Raw genomic sequence first — 24994 nt, 5'->3', positions numbered from 1 at the left:
TTTCTACTTGAATGAACGGGGCATATGCGATTGAGGAGGAATTGAACATGATTCTAAGAAAGTCGTTGTTTACCAAATGGAGGAACTCGGTGCAGTTGGATACAAAAGCAAATGGCTTTCTTCACCGTCATTTGATTTCTAGTGCATTCAATAAATGGAAATTGAAACTGAAATCCACAAACAGGCAAAGGTATTTCCAGGACCTAATTGTTTCTCGGTATTTCCAGAATTGGGTTTTGCAATTGAAGCTTTCTAGCTTTTTGAAAAAGAAAAATGATCAACAAGCCAAAGTAATTTTCAGTAAATGGAAAGAAAGACAAGCTGTATTATCTACTTTGGTATCAAAGTCAACCAAATTTCATGACACGAAATTGCAACAGGCAGTTATAGATAAATGGAATTCCGAGCTTGTGAATGTACAGCACTTAGAAAACCGTGCTGATGATTTTTTCAAACGTCGATTCTTGGTCAATAAATGGGAATCCAAAATATTGGAACTTGATGATAGTATTGTTGTTAAGCATTTGCCTGATGAAATTGCCACTAGACTTACTTTTACTATTTGGAAGCAAAAGTTTTTCATTCACCTTGAAGATAAATTGCAATGGAGAATAGATCAGTTAGATTCCACATATTCTAACCACCTTCGAAAATCACGAATACTTGATCTTTGGCGATCCAAGCTACAGACGGTAAAAAATTTAGATAGTGTCATGCTCGTTCCGCAAGCACAATATGCTAAATCCAAGCTTGAATTTTGGGTATTGAAAACAGAATATTCTAAGCAATTGATGGATACTGCTTTGAGATGGGAATCCACCAATATTACTTCAAAGTTCCTACGTATTTGGTTTGAAAGATTGCAAGTGGCTCATTTGTTAGAAGATACTGCTGAGGATTTTGAGGTGGAGTCCAATTTCAAATTGGCAAGAGATATTCTTCGAAAGTGGTCAATGCATTATACAAAGAATACAAAACGTCACCAACAGTTATGTGCAGACCATATTGCGAAAAAGAAGCTTGAGAAGTTTAGGTCGATATTTGAATTGTGGGTTTATAAGTCCAAGGAAGTAGAAGCAAACACCACTGTTTATTCAAATGGATCACCACTATCGAAAAAGGGTCAGGTTACACGGCAATTAACCACTCCACAGAAACGTATTTCCCCATTAAGGGGATCTTCAACGCCTGTGTCTAAAGGACCAAGCCCAATAAAATTCCAGGAAACAACCCAGAGATTAAAAGATCAAAAGATGAGTGCGTTACGTGAACGGTTAGGACGAGCTCGAGGAGCTTCTCCACCAATGAAGTTAACTCCGGTTAAGTTGGATTTTAAAAAGCCAACCACTACCACAACCACTACTGCACCAATACTTGGACCGCCCCTGCCTCCACATTTTAATGTTTCAGATATCGCAACTGCTAAACTGTCTGGTCGTATCAGACCAATGATGTTCCCAGTAGATGGAATATCGCATTATTCTCCTATGGATAAGAGTAAACTACGAGCTAGGAATCCAACTTAATTCATAGTTATCTGTATAATTCATGTGTTTTTTTTTTCCTATTCATTTAGTATAACACTTTCAATCTCGTTAATTTGGTCATTCACCTCTTCGCGAATTTCATCTGGATTCAACTCTTCTGCAAGAACTGCTTTAGGGCTTTCTTCAGTAACGATTTTCGCATTAACGTTGACATTTTTGTAAACATGTAAATAGTCACTAATAACAACAGTCGATCGTATAATACTGTGCAAGGTAGTTAGCTCTCCGGTAGCCAACTCGGTTATTATCGTCTTGATAATATTCAGAACCACTGTGTTGTCCTTTTTTTGGGCATTCAACAATTGAATAAAAATATCAAGTGAAATTCTTTCAAAAGCCTTTGCGGTATACAACTGCTCCCAGCCCTTCAATTCATTGTGTGTAATAACAATGTCATAATTATTGATATCAAAACCTTCTTCTGTTTTATCGTATATGGCCACCAGCGAATTGGTCAATTCTCCAAAGCGGGTAACCCCAGTCATACATGCTGGAACATCCATATGAATTGATATCGGAGTATCCTTGTAGTGTTCCAAAACATAGTTATTTGTAAAAGTTAAAGCATCCCCACCTGGATAATTGAAACTGGAAATGTAACCCATTTGCAAAGACAATATGGAACTAACAACTATAGTGGCGACAATGATCATGCCCAATAATCTATTAGCAAAGTTTAAACTCCATTTTTGGAAAATATTAGTAACCCCGTTTGCAGCTTGTAAAGTAAAAATTGGCACAGTATAGATGATAAATCTCCATTCCTTGTGTGGTTGAAATGACATGGCAGCGATAAACAAGATCGAAGATGTAAACAAAATATGCAAGGAATATCTAGCTGGATGTGAAACTACATTCTTATCACCCAAATTTGTTCCGTCATCTGCTGGATCACCTACCAAACCAGGAAGTGCCAACATCAAAATAACAGGAGGTCTAAATAATTGAAAAAGATATTTTTGGAAATATGCTCCCCATGGCTCAACACCCCATTCACTGGATTTTCCATTGACAATATTAAAAACAAAAGACTCCACTTCGGGAACCAAGATCCTTCCCCAGAAGTAGGAGTCAACACACCCAGAAGCGACTGCACCCATTATGGTTCCCATCGTCAAGTATACGAAGTTTACAAAAACATTCGACTGTCCAAACACTATCGACGATACAAGTGCGATTATTACAGCGAGCACACCAACTTCCAATCGGAAAACTACCCCTGTGAATGCTAACCATGTGAGTCCAGAAATGTCGCCAACTATCATCTTGCTAAATGCAAAATTTACCAATGGCAATGCAATGAAGTTTGGCAAAGTACGAGACGAGTAGTACATCAAGTGGAACTGAGATAACAAAAGAATCAGATACCAAAACCCAATCATTCCCTTGACTTTGCTTTTCTTATCACGGAAAGTCACTTTATTTAAACTATCTCTTAATTTTATCAACATCAAGGCATTAGCCAAGCCAAGTAAGGCACGAACCAATTTCTGTAAATCGTATCCCGTGAGTTCAAAACCAAATACTGAGGCTAATACCATAAATGGCTTTGTAAATCCAGCAATGGCTAAACTCCCGATAAATGTTCTGGGCACTACACCCGGGAACTGTTTATGATCATAATTATCAATTACTTCAATTGGGAAAACCCCAAACTTAAGTATATCATGAATTGCCTGAATGTTAAACGATTCCTCAACTTTTGTAAATGGAGACAATACCAAATGAAAAGATATCAATGCAATTAATGCACTGTCCAATAGTCTATAATGACGATACATTGTGTATGGTACCAAAGTGGCAAGTAACTATCTCTATAACTAAACTGTATAAAAAGAATAGGAAAAATTTCAACAGAGCAAACAAAGGGAGAACTGAAAAAAGAGAAAAATCTAACAAATATAAAAAAAAACCTTTGCGCGGTATTATTCTCTCCGTTTCCTACGGCACTGAATTTAAGGTTAGTATCATCGTATCAAGTATGGATGAAATCCCTGAACTAGTTGAAGAACTTCCTACAGATGGAAACATCAAAACTGAGAAAGTAGCTGTTACTCCATTTGTACCTTTCTCCCTGACTCCCACAGCATTAGAAAAGAAGATCCCGATCACGATTATCACTGGGTATCTTGGATCGGGAAAATCAACCTTGTTGACAAACATTGGAAAAACAACAAACAAGAGATTGGCTATCATTCTTAATGAGTTTGGTGACTCTTCGACAATAGAAAAATCAGTAACAATACAAGATCAAAATGATAGTGTTCAAGAATGGTTGGATATTGGAAATGGCTGTCTTTGTTGCACGGTTAAAGACAATGGGGTAACCGCCATTGAAAATTTGATTGAGAACTCTAAGGATAAGATTGATTATATATTGTTAGAAACAACTGGTATTGCTGATCCTGCACCTATTGCAAAAATGTTCTGGTTAGATGATGGGTTGGCATCAAATATTTACATTGATGGAGTGATCACTGTTGTTGATGCAGAACATATAGCCAAGTGTCTAGATGACGTTGGTGGTCATTGGCACCAAGAGAATTCAAGAGAAGAATTGGAACTAGAAGAGGGGATTACTACTGCCCATTTACAACTTGCATTGGCAGATGCAATATTACTAAACAAAAGAGATAAAGTTGATGATACACAACCTATAATTGACAGAATTAGAAAAATCAACCAGAACTCACCAATATATCCTACAAGTTTTGGAGACATTGATGTCAGCAAGATTCTTGATCTTCATGCATTTGATGTCAATGCGAAATTGCCATCAACGGAATCCACATTTCATGATGATCGAATCAGTACTATAGCTGTTGATTTCCCATTTTTCAAGGAAGAACTGGGTTTTGAAAACGTTGAAAAGTTCTTACAACACGTACTTTGGAATAATATTGTAAATAATAAACCGGTGGAAATACATCGTTTGAAAGGTTTGTTGGTATATAATGATGATGTGAGAGTCGTTCAAGGTGTTAGAGATACATATGAGATTATAGAAAATGGTAAATTGTTAGATGGTGTGACTAGCAACAAGCTAGTTTTTATAGGTAAGGATTTGAATCATGATGATTTGAAAATAGAGTTAAGTAAGTTTTTGTAAATGCACGACTTTTTTTTTTTTCCTTGTTACCAAATTTCTATGTGGACAAAAATTTTCAGTGAGTGTGATATGAGAAAAGGATTTTCATTTCTTTTTATTTTTTTTTTAACTATTTGGATTCACTGTACTTGCTCTCCACACAATTGACAAAAACACACTGTGGGATGACAGAAACCAAAGAGGTCAAGCCTAAGAAAGGATGGTCAAATCCAGCATTAAGAATGATGGGAATACCTAGAATCTCATTGCCTTCAAGAAATTGGATGATTTTTTGGACTGTTGTATCAACGTTTGGTGGTGCATATGCTTATGATAGATACGAACAAAAACAAATCAGAAAGAAATGGATGGAAGCAGTTCAGCATTATGGTGAGATCACATATGGAGTAGATAAATTACCTCGTAAATTGACTGTCTATATTGCACCAGCACCAAATGATTTTTTGGATGATTCCTTAAAGTTGTTTAGAAAATGTATCAAGCCCGTTTTAAATGCCGGTGTTCTTGATTTTGAAATATTCAGTGAAAGTAGACAAGGTGATATCAGATCTACTGTTGCTGAAAAAATTCGTGAATTAAGAAGAAATAACATTCCTGTTGCTGAAAGTAAACTGGAAGAAAAGAACTCACAAACTAACGAAGAACCAGAATATAAGAGCCGAGCTGATTTATATAAAGCTAAGGATGTTCTTGGTTTGTACAAAGTCTTTCCAGGTACTATAGAAATTGAATCAGAAGATTCCGTTGAGGACGTTTCACCAGGGGGTATTATCTGTATTGGTCGTGGGGCTTATAAGGAATACATGACTGGGGTCCATGAAGGATTATTGGGTCCACTTGAGAAGCCGGAAAATGTTAAAGAGGAAGAAGAAAAAATTGAATTGGAAAGGAAAAAGAAAAAGGAAGAAAATCCTGACGATGATGAAGATGATCCAAATGCCAATTTGAAGCCGGTTCCTTTACAATATATTAAACCTAAAGACTATGCAATTTCTCAGTTAGCACCAGAACTTGATATGACTACTGTGATAAAGGATAAGAATGGGGTACCAGTTTTCTTTGAACAACCAGTCTATGTTTATCCGTTACCAAATGTAGTTGGCTTCACCAACATTCCAAGAAAATTATACAATTGGTTTACTCAGCGTTTCCTTGTTGAAGACTTTGGACAAAGAACAGCAACAATTGTTGATAACAAAACCAGACCATTTGTTTATAAAGATGTTTTAATGGCTAAAGAAGAAGAATTCAACTGGCCAAAGAAATGGGTTGCTACAGGTAAAGAACGTGGTTCTGAATGGGTTCAAGAGTTGGAATGCGATGAACGTGTCACTTCAAGAATGAAAGTTTTTGAATAATGTATATTATTAATATTATTTTCTTGTCCATAGTGTGTAATTATAAGTAAAGTCACCTTCATTTATATTATCTTCTAGTGTGATTTCATCACCGATAAATTTTTGTAATTCTGATTTTGGTTGTTTGGTCCATTTTTCCAAGGGGAATTTCAAAAATGTGTCCATTTCAACTGATTCAGGGTTAGAGTGTTCTATTTCAGTGATCAATAATTGGGTCACCAATGGGTTGTTAATCAAATCGTTGTAAATTTCAGCACCTCCAATAATAAATACTCGATCGATGTTTGACATAAAAGATAATGAAGATTCTACTGAATTGGCATGGATAATGTTCTCGTCAATGATTTCGTTCTCATAAGATCTTGACAAAATAATATTTAATCTATCAGGAAGGGGTCTAAATTTAACGGGAATTGATTCCCAAGTTTTTCTACCCATAATCACAGCGTTTCGAGAATTTTCAACCGTTGTTTTCGATGTAACATCCTTGAAATATCTAATCTCTTTACGGAGTCTCCATGGCATCTTCCCATTGTTTCCAATACCAAGAGATGGTTTCAAAGCAGCAACAATAATAGATATAACCGGTTTTGATTGCATAGTTGTATGGTTAGCAGATGCTCTTGAAGTTGGAACTAATGAAAGAAAAAAAAAACTCCATACAAATGTGGAAACAAAAAAAATAAAAGAAAAAAAAAATTAAATCACATTATGGTAGCACGCGTTATTACATAAGACACGTTGTTGTACAATCCGAAGTGAAACACAGAAGTGTTGGGGGAAAAGGAAAAACTGTTTTACATCTTAATTAGATTTTGAAACACCTACACTACACAAAGGAATTGAAGAAAACGAGGAGGGGGACAAATAAAAAAATAATTACAATCAACTTTAACCCTTGAATTAATTTTTCTTTTTCTTTTTCTTTTTCTTTTTCCAATCTAGCATTCACTAGTGTTTCTACGTCTTCTATTCATTTTCAACTACCAGCAGATAATGGAAACAACTACAGAAGAGTTGTTTAGAAAATTGGTAGAGTTGCCGATAGATGTGGTTGCTATCATTCTTAGCTATTTACCCAAATGTATGCTTCCACATTTATTGTATTTCCCACCAATTAGAAATGTTGTTGCTACGTGTATTTTATCAAATGTCAAGATTGTCCCGATTGTTTCTAGACACTCCAAAAATTATCATTTACAGGATGTGTGTGAAGGGTGTACTGACGGTGCCATGCCGATTGAATTGTCAAAGTTAAAAAAAGGAATTAAGCAGTGGAGAATATATCCTAAAACTGTTCAGCTATGCTCATTGGATTCATTTAGAGTTATCAAAGATACTTACCCGTTGTTATTAGCCAAAGCTCAAGAAATTAACGGGTCATTTGACTTTCACGAAGGAGGAGATCGTAAGATTATGGTTGAAAGTGCTGTTAAGTTTGAACATTTAAAATTGTACGGCTTTGATACTTATTTTGAGGAGCACCCTGATGTGTTTCCCAAGAACGTTAGGAATCTTGAATTGGTTGGTACTGAGATCAAGTCATTCAAGATTGAAGGTTTGAATGGTTTAAGAATTCGCAATTCTAAGCCTCTTGACGAAGCATCGATTGCTACGCTTCCTGATGATTTGAAAATGTTGGAATGTGAAATACATACACATGGGGATTTTAATTTGCCAAGGGGTTTGCACACTTTGGGCATTGATGGTTTCTCCAATAATTCTAATTTCAAGCTTGGTCAGTTGGATCAATTGAAATTCTTGAATTTTTCATCGAAATTGACTACCAAAATTGATGATATTGGGCTAATTGCCGACAATTTAAAATCTTTGATTCTAAGCAGATGTACCAACTTAATGGACTATCAGAGATTGAGAAGGTTTAACAATTTGGAAATGTTTGCTATAGTTGAAGGATACTATCCAATTGATTTATTCAATGAGACCAGTTTCCCAAATATGAAAGAATTTATGTACAGTGGGAAATCAACGATATTTCCTCGGCCACTTTCACGAAACATAAAAAAAGAAGGTGAATATTTGAGGAAAATATCAAATTTGGAATTAATTCTACCACCTAATCTAGAAATGTTGGGTTTGACTAATGCAGAGGATATGCATATTAATTTTGCGAAATCGAAATTTCCAAGTTCACTTTCCGTTTTGAATTTGTATAATGTTTCATTCCGGAATAATCACTTTAATTTATTACCCTCATTAGTACATGTTGAAATCATCTCTGCGGCATTTGATATTGACAAAGATTTTTCTTTGCCTGAAAATGCAACTACGGTTTCTATTGACGCAGAGAGAATACGTATTAGTAACCTTGACTTTTTGTACCATCTACCACGAAAATTGGAGAGATTTGATCTCGCTGCATCAAAGAAAGTAATAATGCCAAAATTGACTCAAAAGGTAGAATGGCCGGACACATTGAAAGAGTTGGAATTACGTCGTCTTGATATTGATAGTGAGATGTTGGCAATGTTGAATTTGAAGAATTCAAATATTAAAAATATTGAGTTCTATAGCGGTAAGTTGGGTAAGTTAAACTTGAGTTTATTTCCTGTTGATATTGAAAGATTATTTTTGGAGAGAATGGGGATTACTGAGTTGCCTGAGTCGTTTGAAAGTTTGAGTAAGCTTCGTCATTTGTCGCTAAGAAGAAATTATTTTGGAAGAGTTAAGTCTATTAAACTCCCTAAGTTGCACTGCTTAAATGTGAATCATTGTGATTTACGTTTTATTTCACCATTCATAGAGTCGATGCGCCTGGAGAAAAAAGTCAAACCTTTAGGTGGGGAATCAGAATTACTTGTTAAGGCAATGGATAATTGGCATTTGAATCCTAAAGATGTCAAGAAACTGTTGAATATGAATAAGAACATGACGCTTACTGTGAATTCATTTGATATGGGGTTGCATAGTCTTTCAAATCACTCTAGTCGTTTCCTGTGTGATAGGGAAGTAGATGGTTTTTTGATTCTGGAGACAGAATATTCTGACTTTGACGAAGATGAAGGTTATGATACTTCCGACAGTTTACTGAGTCCCAGGGATTATTTAAGTGATTGTGACTGTAATGTTAATCATGAAGAAATGAGTGACGAGGATGAAATGGCAGATAATGTTGACAATTGGCAAGACCTATATGATGACGAAGAGGAAATTGAACAATACTATGGCAACTACAATGAAGATGATGATGATGATGATGACGATGATGGCGATGATGGCGATGATGACGATGATGAAGATGATTTAGTTGATTTTCCATTTTTTGAGTTTATGAGAGAAAATAATGAAGAATTTAATGGAGGTGGAATACGTCATATTGGACATCATGTCTTTATGGAAAGTGAAGATGAAGAAGATGATGGTTTTGCTGAGTTTGGGGATTTAGGATTGCCTCCTGATGCAGATGGTCTCAGCGTTCTTACAGCGTTGATAGGAATTAAAGCAATGCAAGACAATGGTATTCCGCCTGATCTTGCCCGTCGTGCAATTGATAGTGGGTTTCTTAGAGAATTAGTTAGACTGGAACTCGGAGATAGATTTCCTGGTTTGGATGATGACGATGATAGTGATGAGGGTGAAGATGATGATTAGTGTGAGATTGTTTAGAATGATCAATAGAAATTTTTGTATATTTATCCCTTATACATATACATATACACATCCAATTTTTGTCATTTATTGTGTAAAACAACACGACTTTTGTTGATGTGACACAAACACACACGACTCAGAGTAATTATCATTTTGTGTCATATGTGCGCGCAAAGATTAGAAACAAAAAAGAGAGAAGGCGGGTTTCAGGGAAAATTTCCAATCTCATTTAAACCACTTACAGTATGAATGAAAAGAAAACTAAGAATAAATAATAAATTTTCATATGTTATCATCACAAAAAAATTATCAAGGTGATTGGTTTCGTCAATTTAGGTCAATTTGATATATAATTCTTATATATTTGAGTATACTTGCTTAAGAATTAAAATGACTGCAAAAAAATGGTTCTTGTAAGAGACAGAGAGAGAGAATCAATCTGGTGGATATCGGTGATAACGAAAAAATGAGAAAATCAAGATTCATACTTAAGACATTGCATCACAAGTGGTTTGTAACAACATAGTGTTCTCTTTGAAGTGTTGGATAGCTCTTCTTTAATATATGAGAGGTTTGTTTCCTCACTTGCTAAGTTTAATTTCATAGAGTGCAATTCATATTTTGGGGGAATTTTTGTTTAAATTTCTTGCGAAAAAAATCATTTTTTTTTTTGAATGACCATCAATTAATTGGACTATCAACAGTAACCATAGAGGAGGAATTGAATAAGTAGAAGATTGTAATACATTTAATAATAAACACTATAAAATATAAGAACACTAAGAAAAAATGACAATAATAATTTATATATGAGAAAAAAAAAAAAGAGATAGAAAACATCAATGAAGAAAGAAAGAGTTTTTAAAAATACACACTAGAATTAAATACCAACATTCAACCTATTTTTTAGCAGCAGCGTCTTTTTTAGCAGCAGCTTTCTTAGTAGTAGCAGCCTTCTTAGCTGGTTTAGTTACTTTACCAGCTTTGGCTTTAGTAGTTGTGGATTTAGCTTTAGTAGCAGCTTTGGTCTTTTTTGGAGCAGCAGCTTTCTTTTCGGTCTTTTCAGCCTTTTCAGTCTTTTCGGATTTTTCAGCTTTCTTTGCTTTTGGTTTAGCAGCAGCTTTACCTTCTTTAGAAGCTGGTTTAGAAACCTTAGTAGTAGCTGGTTTTTCCTTTTTAGCCAATTTAACTGGACCAGATGGACCTTTTGGTTGAAGGAAGTCACCAGAAGCAACAGCTTTTCTTAAAGCTGTGTTGAACAAGGAATCAAAATTGGAAGTTTTAACATCATAATTTGATTGAACATATTTCTTAAGAGCTTGACGACTAGAAATAAAAGACAAAAAATCGTTAGTAAATCAGACAAGGGGGAATAGTTTTTTATGAACAACTTCACTAATCTTTGGTATGTGTTTTTTTTTTTTTAAAAAAAAACAACAACAACAAAAAAAAAAAACACAGTTGTCACAACAACAAAAACAAATTAAAAAGTAACATACGATGAACCGTTTCTTTCCTTCAAAGTAATGATAGCAGATTTGATCATATCTAATAATAAGATGTTAGTAAAAAGAAAACAAAGAACCAAGTTGATTATCAATGAAAGGGAAGGGTACCAACGACTTGCCATTCAATCGTTGTTTACCCCCTCTCCCTTCTCTTGAGTTTGGATTCACCAAAATCCCAGGACATTGAGAAATACACACCTTTGTAAGTAAGTTTTGCAGGAGTTGAAGCTGGAGCAGCAGCTTTATCAGTTTTAGCAGTAGCCATTGTTAGTAATTGTAAGATAGTCTAGGAGAATTGGATAATCTTGAAAGGAAAAGAAAAGTAAACAGAAACAACAAAAAAAAAAAAATGAAGAAAGAAGAAAAAAAAAATTGTGGGAATTCAGGTTGGTACATATTCAATTCGCACCAAAAAAAATCTAGGCTGAAAATCAAATCAAAACAAAACAAAAGATTATCTTTTCTCTCTCTCTTGTTCTCTTGTTCTGATTCTTGCACTCTCTCTTTCTCTCCTCTCTTCTCTCTTCTCTCTCTCCTCTCACTTGGTTTCCCCTAACACACATAAAATAAAAATATTTCTCTGTTTAGAAATCCATAAATTAATTAATTAATTAAAATACAAAAATAGTGCCACTATAAATACTCTTCAAAGTACACTTAATACTGTCAGCCATATTATACCAAACATCACAGTCATTCATAGTTATTTCAGTAGAGGAGCATTCAATATCGGACACAACTATTCACTCTGTAGTCTTCCTCTGTTCTCGCCTATTGTACACGACCCGGTACTCATATTCACACACACACACATAAACAACTTAGCTGTGGGGATCAATTCGGAACCATCATCGCGAATAATTACGATACGGAAAAGAAATATTGGCCACTTGTACACGTACCAGATTGAGACTCATTTTTTTTTGTTTTGTCTTCGCTTCCATGTTTCGTGTTCTTTCCTGTATGGACATCAACCCACCGACAATACCGCAATATCATATCGGAGAATTTTTTTTTTTCTTATTTTGCATTTTCTATTCTATAAACATCATCTCATTATATACACAACATTGCTAAGGACATACTTCATGTTCATTCCATTGTTGATTCTCATCTAATTGATAGATATACCTTCTATCTTTATCCAAATCACAATAATCAACGTATTCAACAAATAACCCAATGACAGCAAAATTTTTAATTCCGTAATCTTCATGTTTCCCATCAACACCTCTATGGATCGAACTGATTAGTTTTGCATTGGTTCCATTTAAATCTTCTTTAGGGGGTGGCTTTATGAATGATTTCTTTAAATGTTTCGATAAACTGTCCCATTGTCTCTGTATTTCGTCTTTCCATTGGTCACCTGATGGGGACACATATGATATTGTCAAATTATCAAAACTATTATTTCTAGGAATAAATGACTGGGCCAAGTCAGCCAATAATGGTTTATGTTCTTCATCGATTATTTGAGCTCTACCTCGTAATCTAAACTGTTTCTTCAAATGTCCGAAATAAAACACTGCTTCGAATTTATCATTCTGCAATAATTCGTTGTACTTTTGCATACGCTTGTCGGTTGTGAAAGTGATTACACTAGTTTCTATATTATCAAATAACCATCCTCGGTATACGACTGTTCTATTACTTGGATAACCTGTCTTGCTATCAATGGTTGCTAATTGGAACGTGGTAAACGGTGGGTTATTATCAGTCTTGGATAATTCATCTTTTATACATTGTTGTAACGCGTATTGCCACATCCTGGACACGAAGTATTAAAATGAAGGAGTAGAATTAATAAAAGAAGTAATGAACTTCAAAAACAGAAACTAAAAAAAAACAAAAAAAAGTCAAAAAAGAAAAAGAAAAAGGTGAAAAATAAATTTCGTAGGATATTTATTATATTTATTATATTTGAATAATTTTTTTTTGTTAGTTTTGTACTTATATGTGTGAATGAATCACTGAGTGAGTGAGTGGGTGAGTGGGTGAGAGATCACTTGATTGTACTCTTTATATTATATTACTCTAAACAAAATGTATGCGGAATTGGTTGTGTTCGCAATAAAAGAAAAATTTTCTTCCCTGCTGTAAATTGCTGTCTTTTTTTTTGTTTTGTTTCTGGTTGCGTATACGCAGAAGACTTATTTCCCGATACATTGATGCCCTGTTTTTTTTTTTTCTCCGAACAGGGTACTCATCTTTATACCACGATACTACCACCACCTCTCGCCCGCATCACCACATCACGATACCAACTCCCGTCGCAGTTTAAAGACCGAGACAACCAACCAACCAACTGTCACGTTACTGTACAGGAAATCGATTAATTTGGTTTTGGTTTTGCTTTTGCAGCCCACGTGTTTCATACTGACACATTCTTTTTGTTACTCTGTTCTCCACAACACAACACAATTCTCGACCAACATATCGCCTCCTTCGTTTAATTTACTCGTGTAACCTATTCCCCGTGTGTATGTGTACTGGTTTCATCTTAAACTGGTCAACAATACCCTTGACTTGTGATAAGAAGAGAAGGTCCTTATTATAAAATAATATCTTGTTATTTGAGCTTAATTTGTTTTGTTGTATTCGCCACTTGTTTAACTTTAACTCATCAATCATGCAAAGAAAGTTAACGCAGATTTTCTTCTGTAGATTACATTGTAGCTACTAGATCATTATTTGGGGTTAGAATATGATCGTACAACCACAAGACCATTATGGTCAAACCAAATTTGATTTTAAACCGTAGTGACTCAATTTTTAAAAAATACCAGAGATACAAACATACAGCTTGTCATTCTCCGAAGTATACAATACTGTATATATTCTTTAAACACGGCTAATTTTTATTATTATTATCGCGACCACATCAATTGGTTGTAATTTAAAGATCCTGATCACAACAGAAGACTTCTATAAATCGAGTCTAGTCAAAAAAGTAAGTTCAAGATTTACTTCCTGTATCTCTACAGTACAGATTATGATTTGAAATGCCACTGGAGGATACTGTATAAGGGATCTTGGGAGATAGGACATTCAAAAGTACCCCCTACCAATGAATACAAATGACAGGATTAGATATTGTTTATACTTGACAAGGTACCCTCTTAACAGTTGGCACACGATCGTTGAAACCTAACAATTTTAACGTTGGTTGCAAATCGCACGACCTACGGAAATATGGTCCTATCTACACTTCATCGCACATTAGTTTTCTCAAACCAAACCAAAAAAAAAAAGACATAAGCAAAAACTACCAATAGACTTATCCAGCTTCTACGGCTTAAACTCAAGTATAATTAAAATGACATCAATAAACAAGATAATTACAAAATATCCTATATATGATACTGTTCAAATCATATCAAATTCAGAATTATCGCATATAAAAACAACAACATCACAATTAAAAATCAATGATTTATATAATCTTTTAATTACTTCACAACCAAAACCTGAATATTTAATAGCAATTCCATTAGATTCAAATTCTAAATTTGGTGATGTATTGATATTTAATAATGGAATAATTACATTAGTATTAACTCAAGATTCATTTACTCGTATACCTAATTTAAAAAGTAAATATGGATCAAATAAAATCAAACAATCTAAAGATGAAAAAAATAGAATTAAACTTAAATTAAATCAATTTGAATCAATTCCTGAATTAAAATTTATTATTGATAAATTGTTTAATAATGTTGATATTAAAATATATTATAATGAATTAATAAATGAAAATATTGGGATTTTTTCAAATGAAAAAAATTTTACAAAATTACCAAATAATTTAAATCATCTTGATTTAGATAATGATGAATTTTATGAATTGATTACATTATGTTGTAATTTTGAAAATATTATTCATGATAATGATGCATTCACTTGTTTAAATATAGATGGTGAATTAGAAATTAAAACAAGATATACTTTGAAACACATTTCTTCACAAAAATTAAAAGATTTGGATTGGAATATACTAAGTTTACATAATGATAATCATCATATACTATTATATAAATCCAATCCTAATGATATCACTGTATTTGAAGTAGATAGAAAATAATATATATACATACATATATATTAAATAATAGAACATCACATCACATCATACAAAGCTTAATCTATATACATGAAATTTTCATTACTAATAATGAAAGCAATAAATAAATAAATACAATCCTAATTATCGGACATCTTTGAAAATTTCTTCAAGTGGAAAATTCTCAAATAAACTTCCCATATCAAATTGAAAATTCGGTGTAAACACACTGGCACTACTATCAGGCATAAAATTACCATTTCCAAGATTAGAATTTTGTTGCGATAAACTTGGCATTCCAGTGCCATTATCATTGTTGAAACTTGGTGTTGCATAATTTAAAACATTATTTGCATCTTGGTTCTTCATATTAATCATTTGTATCCACATGGAATCAATCTCATTATTCGTTTTATATTCTGTTGAATCAGCTTCAGAACCACTAGTCGATCCCGTAGATCCCATTCTAACTGTATTAAATGAAAGAGGTATTTGCAGTTTTTGTTTTTGTTGTTGCTGCTGCTGCTGCGGATATTGCAGTTGCTGGTGCTGGGTTTCTTGATTAAAATAGTCATCCCTCTTCTTATTGAATTTCATTTGTTTCTTTTGTTGTCTGCGTAATCTCTTGTTCTCTCTGACCCTTTCCAACGAACTCTCCAAAATATGTTCCAATTCCGCAATCATTTCAGAAGTATAACCTTCAATGGTACATCTTGGTGAATATCTTTCAAAAAAATCATCAGTTAATAGAGATGATATAAAGTCTTGTGCTTTGCAAATTCTCCATGCATAATAATACCTTTGACTCAATCTTCCCAATTTAGTTCTGAAAACATTACGACATTCTTCAATCAATTCAGCACATTTCAACAACTTTTCAAAATACATTTTATAGGATTCATCTTCTGCATTGACAGGGTTATTTACTCTTTGATTATGGTCATAACGAACCTTTAATGATCGAATTCTATGTTTGATTCGCAAATAAACAGCTCCCAACACAATCAACGACTTATGTGCAACTGATTCATAACCAGGAACAGCAATGAAATCTGCATTGGCCTTAAAAATACTAGCATCTTCATTGACACATTCACTAAAATATGGCATCACATCATAAATAATCGTGACGAAAATCTTTTTCAAATAGTAAAATGACAAATTAATATTCCTCTTGTTTTCATAATAATTATACAAATGAGCATATATTGAAACCATCAAGAAACTTCCCGTAAAATAAATCTTCATCTTCAAGGTCCGTGGCATTAAGTCACACAGTTTTGCCATTGCAGGGTTATCGGGACTTGGGATCTCAAAAATCTTCTCCTTAAAATGATTCTCCAACATTCCCAATCTCTTAGCCAAATCTACCATCTTAATTTCACCTTTGACCTGCAAGATCATATTAAGTAGTTCAGTTAATGGGGCATAACTGATTTCAAAATTAGGATAACAACCACAAGCAGTTTTTTCCATTTCAATGTCAATTACATTTTCATTACCTGGACGATAAAATGGAATCTTTGTATCAAATGAATTAGGGGAAACACACAACATGGTTCCATTACTCATAGCACCATTGAGATCTTGAATAACAACCATATACCAAATCTTACGACACAAATTGTTAATTTTCTCATCTTTAAATGCTTCAGGATACAAATCTGGTTCTCTGTGTAATCCCAATGAATAGGCCATTTGTACCAACATCCCGTTGAATATTTGAGAATCTCCTCCATCTATACCATCACCATCTTCAGGAGCAAACTGATGATATAACCTAGTCAACAATGCCAATTGCATCAAAGTTAAATTACAGTTTCTCATGAGATTAAACTGGTCCAAACATTCCTGGGCAACATTAATAACATCAATATTGATCACATTATTCAACAAGTATTTCGTTTCTTGAGCTCTTGGTGATGGGTCTTCAGTCTCAAAATTTACTTCGTTAACTGCCAAATCATATGAAAACAAGGAAATATAACTCAATCTAAGTATGATCAACAATATTCCCAAGTAAGCAAAATCTAACTTTTTCTCAACTTTGACATCCACTCGTGTTTCAGTGTAGTCTTCATAACCAATCAATTTCTGTAAATCCTCTTTCAAAATAACCTCATCAACAATTGGAAACGCAGGATACAATTCAGTAAAAAATCTCTTATACAAAGACCAAATGATCTTCTGATTTGGCAACACCAATCTGATTTTTTCAACCAATTCCAATTCATGATCAAGTCCTCCTTCGTAAAATGCCAACCCTAAACAAAGTGCCTTTTTATGCAATGTGGCAGTCGCTTTTGGCTCACCGTTGGTCATACTCTTGCCATTCTCCTGATCACCACCACCACCACCACCACCACCAACAGCAGCAGTAATAGTAGTAGATGAATCTCCATTCAATATTGGACTGGTGCTTGCTGTAGTTGAAGTAGGTGTAATGGAATCCTTCTGAACAGTGTCCCTATATGGCTTCAAATTGTTTTCACCTTCATCATCACGAGCCTTTTCTTTAAAATACTTCTCCATCTGAGGTGCCTTATCACCAACTCGTAACATTTCTGCCTTTAGCTTTTCCTTAACAATATTCACACTGGGCCAAAGGTTTACTAATCCATTATCTATTTTAGTCAAACAAATCCAACTCAATGGTCCATAATTCCTCTTCTGGATTGGCTCTCTATCAGTCGTACCATTATACCCGGCATAAAAATTGATCGTTTCAGATTCTGATTCAACAGGATTAAATCCAAGCAAAGCACTGGGATCGATTGATGTGTTTGTAAGAGAACCGGGAGGACTGAATTCAGCTTTGGATGCAAAACTTCCTGGACTATGATTGCTATTAGGTGTAACCACCGCTCTACTGGCAACAATATTACTCTTCTGTTCCTGTTCATGTTTCTGTTGTAAAGAATACTCCAAAGTTTGTAATTTTTCTTTTAAAAATGCCAACTCTGATTGTACTGTTGATGGTTGTGTATTCATCGAAGTAGAAGGGAGCAATACACTTGGTTCATTACCGTTCCGTTGAATATCACTGCTTGGGTTTTCAAGAATAGCAGAACAGCTTGTATTTTGAATTACATCTGATATCTGTAGTGATGTTGATGATGATGATGAACTATTTTGATTAGGAGTAAACATAGACGATGAAGTGTGAGTGGTCGCTAATCCATTGAAGGTATCAATTTGACCAAACTGAGAATTATCAACTGGAGATGGTTTCTCTCGTTTGATTTTCTTGCCATTGCTATGATCTTCAGCTGAATAAACACAAGGAAATTTCTTATATCGGACACAAGCAGAACAAGGATTGCCTAAGTCACACTTGACTTTTCTCTTTTTACAAAAATCACAAACCTTAGATGCACGTTGTCTCTTCTGAGTCATGACTTAAAAATCACTGCGTGATAGCAACAACCGATAATAATAATAATAATGAAAAAAAAAATAAATAACTAGCTGAAAGAATCGTTATCTAATAAGTAAGTGAAGAATGAAATGGTTGTAAGATTTGATCCTTTTGCTTCTGGGGGGAATCTGTTTTTTTTTTTATTTTGTTTCTTTCTTCTACTTTTTTAGGAGATCACGTTTTTTTTTCTTATATTTTTCTTTCTGTGACTTCTTTTAAAGTAGTTGCAAGAATAAATGATTTATACTTCTGAATAGTAATATCAATATCAATTCATTCAATTGATGTAGGTAAGTGTATATGTATAGAAGTATGGAAAATATAAAAACTACGGGACACCAAAAGAGAAAAAAAAATTTTAAACTAAATTTCGTTCTGGAAAAAATTCAGCCTGATGGCGAACTTCTGTCATTTTTATATCTCAATGTTTTATTTTTCTTTTGTATTGCTTCTCATAGCCATTACAATATAAGCAGATATACAATTACACTGTACAGAAGTCAAGAGAGTCAAACAATGGGCATGGAATGAAGTGTGCCAAAAACAAAGAACATAGGGGGGAAACAAACGGGTTGTCGGTGTTTTGTTTTAATCCGACATGTTCCCGATATTCTATTCTATTTTTGAAATACTCATGATTCATTTCACAAAATAGTCTTGTATTTGTAATTGCAATTTTAACCTTACGAGAGAGAGAGAGAGAGAAAGTCTGATGGAATCCTATGGATCGGAAGAACTACTTTATTTGAACAAAAGTGAAACAAGAACGCAAATACCATGCCGTACTTAATTTCTTTGAATGCACAAAAATAGATTTTACACTGCTCAAGGTTTTGTTTGATACACGACTATTTCACCGCGATCAGTCAAACCAGCCTTCAAGATCATACACCATATCTTACCATGTCTACCCCCTCTTTATTCATTTTTCAAGTCAATTGCAACTACTACTTTAAACAAAAATGGCGCAGCATTGAGCAATATCTTTTGTTTTCAGCTTGATTAGGCTGTACAGTTATTTGTAATTGATTGAAAGCGTTCTGGATTCACGGAGATTTTTTGGTGTTTATCGCCGTGAGTCATTCCAAAAATCAAAACAAAGAACAATAACCACTATCAACACAATATTACTTGACAAAACACGAACTATTAGTCATTAGGTTTGTTCTACAAAAACAGTCTTGTTCAATTCGTACTGAGATACATTTAACTTATCCTAACCGTGGTCTTTTTTTTTTCTTGATAGTTCTTGGGTCTTTTACATTAGTAATTATCTCTGTACTTTTCTTTTTCCTACCGTTTTATTGTTCCTGGTTATCTACCCCATGAAAAGTTTAAAAAGAAAAAAAATACATCGAAAATGCCGTTCTGATGTGAACAAGTCACACCCACATTTTGAGGGAGGGGGGTCCTTGAATAGTCAATTTACTCTAATCTATAATTACCACTTGGAGCCCTTTGACAAACGGAGTTTATGGGATCTATTCGCGTGTGAAAATTATGATAACAAACAAGGTTTTCTTTCGGTGGTATACCTCCCCTTCCTGGACTTTCCGAGATAATCAATTACACACTTTAGAGTACTTTAAAGAAGCATACTCTTCTCGGTTTCTTTTTCTTTTTCTTTTTCTTTTTTTTTGGGCACAGGGAAGGTCATGTCTTTTGAATGGAAACAAGAGAATCAAAGTCTAAATTCTCTATTAATTATTACACAATTTGCAGTTGCACCAATCCCCCCAAAAAATATCTTTTGACCCTCATTCTCACATTCCCAAGTAGCATTCTCTAACTACTCCCCCCCCACAATCATTGCTTCCATCAACTTTGACCGTATGTCGGAGTTTCCCAATTGAGAATCATCAGGAATAAAATAACTCAGAAGAATAGTTGAGGATATCTATTGACCGTTGGAAAATACTCGTTTAAGAATTAATTCACATAGCGATCTATGCGACAGGTACTTTACTTGTGCGTTAACTATCGAGGCTGTAGTGGTTAAGAGAAATTCGATTTTGCTCTTAATTGTGCTTAAGTAAGCGGATAACGGTTGTATCGATTTTGTACTGCACAAACTTGCCCGATTATGTAAGCGGTATACGGCCAATTTGACACAATGTACACGACGGTATTATCTTGTGTGTCTAATCTGAGAAATCACTCAATCACAACGCACACAAAAAAAAAAAAAATTAAGGAGGTTTGTTTCCACCCGTCAACATAAATCTTGATCAAACAATTACAACAATTCTAAGAATTACGAAGTAATAAAGACTACAAGGAAAAAAGAAAGATACAAAAAAAAAAATAACGACAGAATTTCACAGTGTCGCCTCAGTTACAAATACTTTTCATGATATCAAAGGAATACAAATTGCAATTAATTGCTAAATCATTGAATGAATTGGGGTATTCGGATATATCCAACCAATTAATTGCCTCCACAAATACCGATCAAAACCAACCAAAATTAGTTCAATGGTTTTATGAATGTTTAAGAAATAAACAATATACTATTTTGGAAAACTACATAACCGAGCTAATTGATGGTAAACAAAATGCAGATGAATTTGTTCATTTGTTGAATATATCTCCTGTTGGTGATTCAACATCATTGTTGAATCTAGTTCTATATTTGATAAGACGAATCAACTATCTCGAGATTATCCATACATCCAAGAATAATTCAGTTGATGAGAGATTGAACTACATATCGGGCAAAATGATGCCATTGTTGGATAATATTGACAATATCTCCCAATTTGACTCGATTTTTGATATCAAAATGTTGCATAAATTGACAAGCGAACAGGAAACAACTTTATTGTTGAATGACTCAATTCCTTTTAAGAAATACCTTTTAGATGATGGTCTTGAAGATTTGCAGTCTTTTGTTGATGTATTATTTGATAAGTTATTTAGAAATGAACCATTTGAGGACATTCCGGATTTGACAACCATCTTGCTGCAAGCTTCCAAATACCAACAATTGCAATCACCATATTACTTACCACCAAGAACCAAGCAAGAAAGACGAAAATTACCTCCAGAAAGTCTTATTCCTCCTCCAAGTAAAAAATACCAGAAAAATTTTCATCCTGGAAAATTATTGCACACATTGACATATCATAAAGATGAAGTTTGGTTTATTAAGTTCTCACCATCTGGTAGATTCATGGTTAGTGGATCATCAGATGGTAGATTGGTATTATATGATGTGGTTAATAATTTCCAATTGATCAAAATTTTAGAACCAACTTTAGCAGCCGACAATGCTGCTTTTGTTGCCTTTTCTTCCAAACCTCCTTCTTCAACAAGTAGGAACAAAGCAGTTATTTATTGCTGCTGGGATCCTAATGAAAATTATCTTGTCAGTTGCTGCTTGGATACAGTAGTTAGGGTTTGGTCTATAGGTGAAATCCACAAAAAGAGAAATACCCGCAGCAATAGCAGCCTTGCTGACGCTACAATTGGAGAATTCAAATTGATTAGTTGTTTTACATTGGCGCCAGATATAAAAACTTGGACATGTGAATTTTTACCTGAGAATAAGAAAATTGTTAGTGATACCATCAACTCGGATACTCCTCAATTTATTGTTGGTTCACCAGATAAAGTACTTAAATTATTTGATTGCAATGGAGTTGAATTGTTTGATTTCTATGGTAACATCGAAGAGGACGACGACGATGATGACGATGGTGATGATGATGATGATGATGATGATGAGGAAGAGGGAAAAAAACGTCGCCATAAGAATCAAGGTAGTGCCGAGGATAGTCATGGTCCATTTGCAGAGAATATTAAGAGAGACGATGTATCTATGAAAGATCCTGAAGACATCCCAAATGCAACTGATAAACTGAAACCTACCAGCTCCACTAATAACTCTCTGATTAACAACAAAAATCTTGAAAGTAATTTCAATAGAATAAATGATTTGGCTATTACAAAAGATGGGAAAATGTTAGTTACTTTGAATGACCATCAAATTCATTTTTATACAATTCCAGATGTGCTCAATGATGAAGCCACCACAAGAAGGATTTCAAATATTGAATTTAAAGGAAGGTTAACATCATGTTCAATTTCAAATAATGGGAAATACTTATTGATTAATAGTGCTCCAGAAGAATTACAAGTTTGGGACATATCTCCATTGAAAAGTTTAGATGAGCCTATATTATATAGAAGATTTTTTGGACATTCCCAAAGTTCATACATTGTTAGATCTACTTTTGGATATCTTAATGAGAACATGACTGGTTATGGCAAAGAAAAAGAAGATGATGACGACGACGATGACGAAGAAGACGAAGAATATCCTACTTCGGGCTGTGAAGAAGAATTGATTTTGACAGGAAGTGACGAAGGATATATCTATTTTTGGAAATTACATACTGGTCAATTTATCACAAGAATTAAAGGTCATGTTGGTTTATGTAATGGAGTTGATTGGAATAGAAAAGGTTCTGTGGTTAAAGGCAAAGATTTGGGTAAAATCTGGGGTAGTGTTGGTGATGATAAATTGGTTAAGATTTGGACAGCTTAAAATTCAATAGTATCTCTCATAGTTGTAATCTACTTAATTCATAAACAAGTTTATTTTGATCGGTTTTATATATGTGTATATTTTTTGTTTCACCCGGAAGACATCTACATAGTAAGAACATTAATTTGAAACTTCAAAAGAGACAAAATCAACTGCAAATCTTACAATTCATCGTGTTCAACATCTTCTTCTTCTTCTTCTTCAACTTCTTTGGCTTCTTCTCCATCAGCAGCTTCTTTGGCTTCTTCTAATTTAGCCTTTAATTCAACACCGTCAACACCCAAAGCGCCTTTTTCTTTGATGAAAGAAATCAAACTATCCAATTCTCTGGCACCTTCGAAAACAATTGGTTCTCTCAAACCAGTCTTTTCATCAATTTTACCGTTGGCTGGGAACATCAACAAGGTTGGATAACCTTCGATATTGTATGGAACATCAACATCATTGTTGGTGTGATCAATATCAGCAACAATAACATTAGCATCTTCCTTGTTAGAACCGAAAATTTCAGCTAATTCTTCCCAGGTTGGGGCCAATTTTTTACAGTGGCCACACCATGGAGCATAGTATTTAACGAAAACATCCTTATCAGTTTGATCCATAATTTCTTTATAGTTGTGAGCAACCAATTTAACAACTGGGTTGGTCTTCTTTTCTTCTTCAGTTGGCAATGGTTCAGATTTAATGATTGGGCTCAATTTTCCTTCAAAATAGTCATCGACAAACTTTTCAATGACATCAGTGGATGGACCTTCTGGGTAATCGGTTTGGTTAACACCGTATTTCTTGTTGTCACCAATGTGGTGGATAGCAAACAATGGAACAATTTCTGGGTCCATGTTGATGACTTCAGCATGTCTACCAAACATACTAGCATCTAAACCAACAATGTTCAATTTACCTCTGTATTTCTTACCCAATTTAGTCAAAGAATCTTCAACTTCAGCTCTTTGATCAGCTGTGTTGTAGAAGTAGTAGGCAATTGGTAATGGAGAAGACATATAGGTCATGTAAGTTTGTTGGTTAATTTCACCAAAGTATGGAACAGCTTCAACACCAATAAATTCAATCAATGAATCAGCATCCAAGGTATTTTTGTTATCAAATTTGGCGGCATCATCGAATTGGTTTGGTTGGACAACCAAGTAACTTGGTTTCTTACCAGTGATATCAACAGTCTTGAATTTCTTGCTCAAATCCTTGATGATACTCTTGTCTTCAACAGAAACAAAAAGATAATCTTTTCTCTTTTGGTTAGCAACTTTGTAGAAAGTAGTGTTACCTTCAGCAGTTGGGTTGATTTGTAAAACAAATGGTTTGGTTTGTTCTTCAATCAAGGCAATTAAATCTTCAGATGATTCTGGAGTAGAAACCGGTGGCAAGGATTGTTTAATCATGTAATCAACAATACCATCAGCTTCTCTTGGACCTTGGTAATCTTCAGCAGCCTTGTTGTCACCATCTCTGATGATCTTCAAGGTTGGGTAACCTCTGATACCATGTTCCATACATAATGCTTCATCTTCAGTACAATCAATTTGGGCCAATTTGATCTTTGGATGGGATTCATTCAAACTATCAGCAGCTTTGGAAAATTCTGGTCCCAACATTTTACAGTATCCACACCATGGGGCAAAGAATTCGGTTAAAACCAATGGATTTTCTTCAATGAATGCAGCAAAGTTTTCTGAAGTCAATTTGACAACAGCACTGTTTGGATCAGCAACGGCGTCACCATCAGCTGGACCTCCAGCATTGGTTAAAGAAACAATGGCTAACAAAGTAGCTAAAGCATTGGTAGAATATTTCCAGAATTTCATATTAATTGAAGTT

General features: G+C 34.3%; 11 protein-coding genes across 11 annotated transcripts; 6 read left to right on the top strand and 5 right to left on the bottom strand. All coding sequences in view use genetic code 12, as the record gives it.

Annotated features, from left to right (window-relative positions):
- Positions 1-11: 11 nt before the first annotated feature.
- On the top strand, positions 12-1526 carry CTRG_05216 (uncharacterized protein; the record flags this gene model as incomplete). Its single annotated transcript, XM_002550872.1, has 1 exon — positions 12-1526. The coding sequence occupies one exon, from the start codon at positions 12-14 to the stop codon at positions 1524-1526; it is 1515 nt and encodes a 504-aa protein (XP_002550918.1).
- A 38-nt stretch (positions 1527-1564) lies between these two features.
- ECM39 (dolichyl-P-Man:Man(7)GlcNAc(2)-PP-dolichol alpha-1,6-mannosyltransferase) lies at positions 1565-3328 on the bottom strand (the record flags this gene model as incomplete). The annotated part of the gene is made up of 1 exon (XM_002550870.1): positions 1565-3328. The coding sequence occupies one exon, from the start codon at positions 3326-3328 to the stop codon at positions 1565-1567; it is 1764 nt and encodes a 587-aa protein (XP_002550916.1).
- On the top strand, positions 3256-4656 carry CTRG_05214 (uncharacterized protein; the record flags this gene model as incomplete). The annotated part of the gene is made up of 1 exon (XM_002550871.1): positions 3256-4656. The coding sequence occupies one exon, from the start codon at positions 3256-3258 to the stop codon at positions 4654-4656; it is 1401 nt and encodes a 466-aa protein (XP_002550917.1).
- A 164-nt stretch (positions 4657-4820) lies between these two features.
- Positions 4821-6014, top strand: TIM54 (Tim54p; the record flags this gene model as incomplete). The annotated part of the gene is made up of 1 exon (XM_002550869.1): positions 4821-6014. One exon carries the CDS (start codon positions 4821-4823, stop codon positions 6012-6014), a length of 1194 nt encoding a protein of 397 aa, XP_002550915.1.
- Positions 6015-6029: 15 nt separating this feature from the next.
- Positions 6030-6614, bottom strand: DFR1 (dihydrofolate reductase; the record flags this gene model as incomplete). The annotated part of the gene is made up of 1 exon (XM_002550868.1): positions 6030-6614. The coding sequence occupies one exon, from the start codon at positions 6612-6614 to the stop codon at positions 6030-6032; it is 585 nt and encodes a 194-aa protein (XP_002550914.1).
- Positions 6615-7010: 396 nt separating this feature from the next.
- Positions 7011-9626, top strand: CTRG_05211 (uncharacterized protein; the record flags this gene model as incomplete). The annotated part of the gene is made up of 1 exon (XM_002550867.1): positions 7011-9626. The coding sequence occupies one exon, from the start codon at positions 7011-7013 to the stop codon at positions 9624-9626; it is 2616 nt and encodes an 871-aa protein (XP_002550913.1).
- Positions 9627-12207: 2581 nt separating this feature from the next.
- Positions 12208-12900, bottom strand: CTRG_05210 (uncharacterized protein; the record flags this gene model as incomplete). The annotated part of the gene is made up of 1 exon (XM_002550866.1): positions 12208-12900. One exon carries the CDS (start codon positions 12898-12900, stop codon positions 12208-12210), a length of 693 nt encoding a protein of 230 aa, XP_002550912.1.
- A 1550-nt stretch (positions 12901-14450) lies between these two features.
- On the top strand, positions 14451-15215 carry CTRG_05209 (uncharacterized protein; the record flags this gene model as incomplete). The annotated part of the gene is made up of 1 exon (XM_002550865.1): positions 14451-15215. One exon carries the CDS (start codon positions 14451-14453, stop codon positions 15213-15215), a length of 765 nt encoding a protein of 254 aa, XP_002550911.1.
- A 123-nt stretch (positions 15216-15338) lies between these two features.
- ZCF29 (Zcf29p) lies at positions 15339-18590 on the bottom strand (the record flags this gene model as incomplete). Its single annotated transcript, XM_002550864.1, has 1 exon — positions 15339-18590. One exon carries the CDS (start codon positions 18588-18590, stop codon positions 15339-15341), a length of 3252 nt encoding a protein of 1083 aa, XP_002550910.1.
- A 2372-nt stretch (positions 18591-20962) lies between these two features.
- CTRG_05207 (glucose-induced degradation complex subunit) lies at positions 20963-23161 on the top strand (the record flags this gene model as incomplete). Its single annotated transcript, XM_002550863.1, has 1 exon — positions 20963-23161. One exon carries the CDS (start codon positions 20963-20965, stop codon positions 23159-23161), a length of 2199 nt encoding a protein of 732 aa, XP_002550909.1.
- A 161-nt stretch (positions 23162-23322) lies between these two features.
- On the bottom strand, positions 23323-24981 carry PDI1 (protein disulfide isomerase; the record flags this gene model as incomplete). Its single annotated transcript, XM_002550862.1, has 1 exon — positions 23323-24981. One exon carries the CDS (start codon positions 24979-24981, stop codon positions 23323-23325), a length of 1659 nt encoding a protein of 552 aa, XP_002550908.1.
- Between the last annotated feature and the right edge of the window lie 13 nt (positions 24982-24994).

This window comes from Candida tropicalis, assembly GCF_000006335.3.
Source record: "Candida tropicalis MYA-3404 genomic scaffold supercont3.7, whole genome shotgun sequence".
NCBI classification, from domain to species: domain Eukaryota; kingdom Fungi; phylum Ascomycota; class Pichiomycetes; order Serinales; family Debaryomycetaceae; genus Candida; species Candida tropicalis.
Note: the sequence above shows the minus strand (reverse complement) of the source record. Positions and strands in the feature narration are given on the sequence as shown.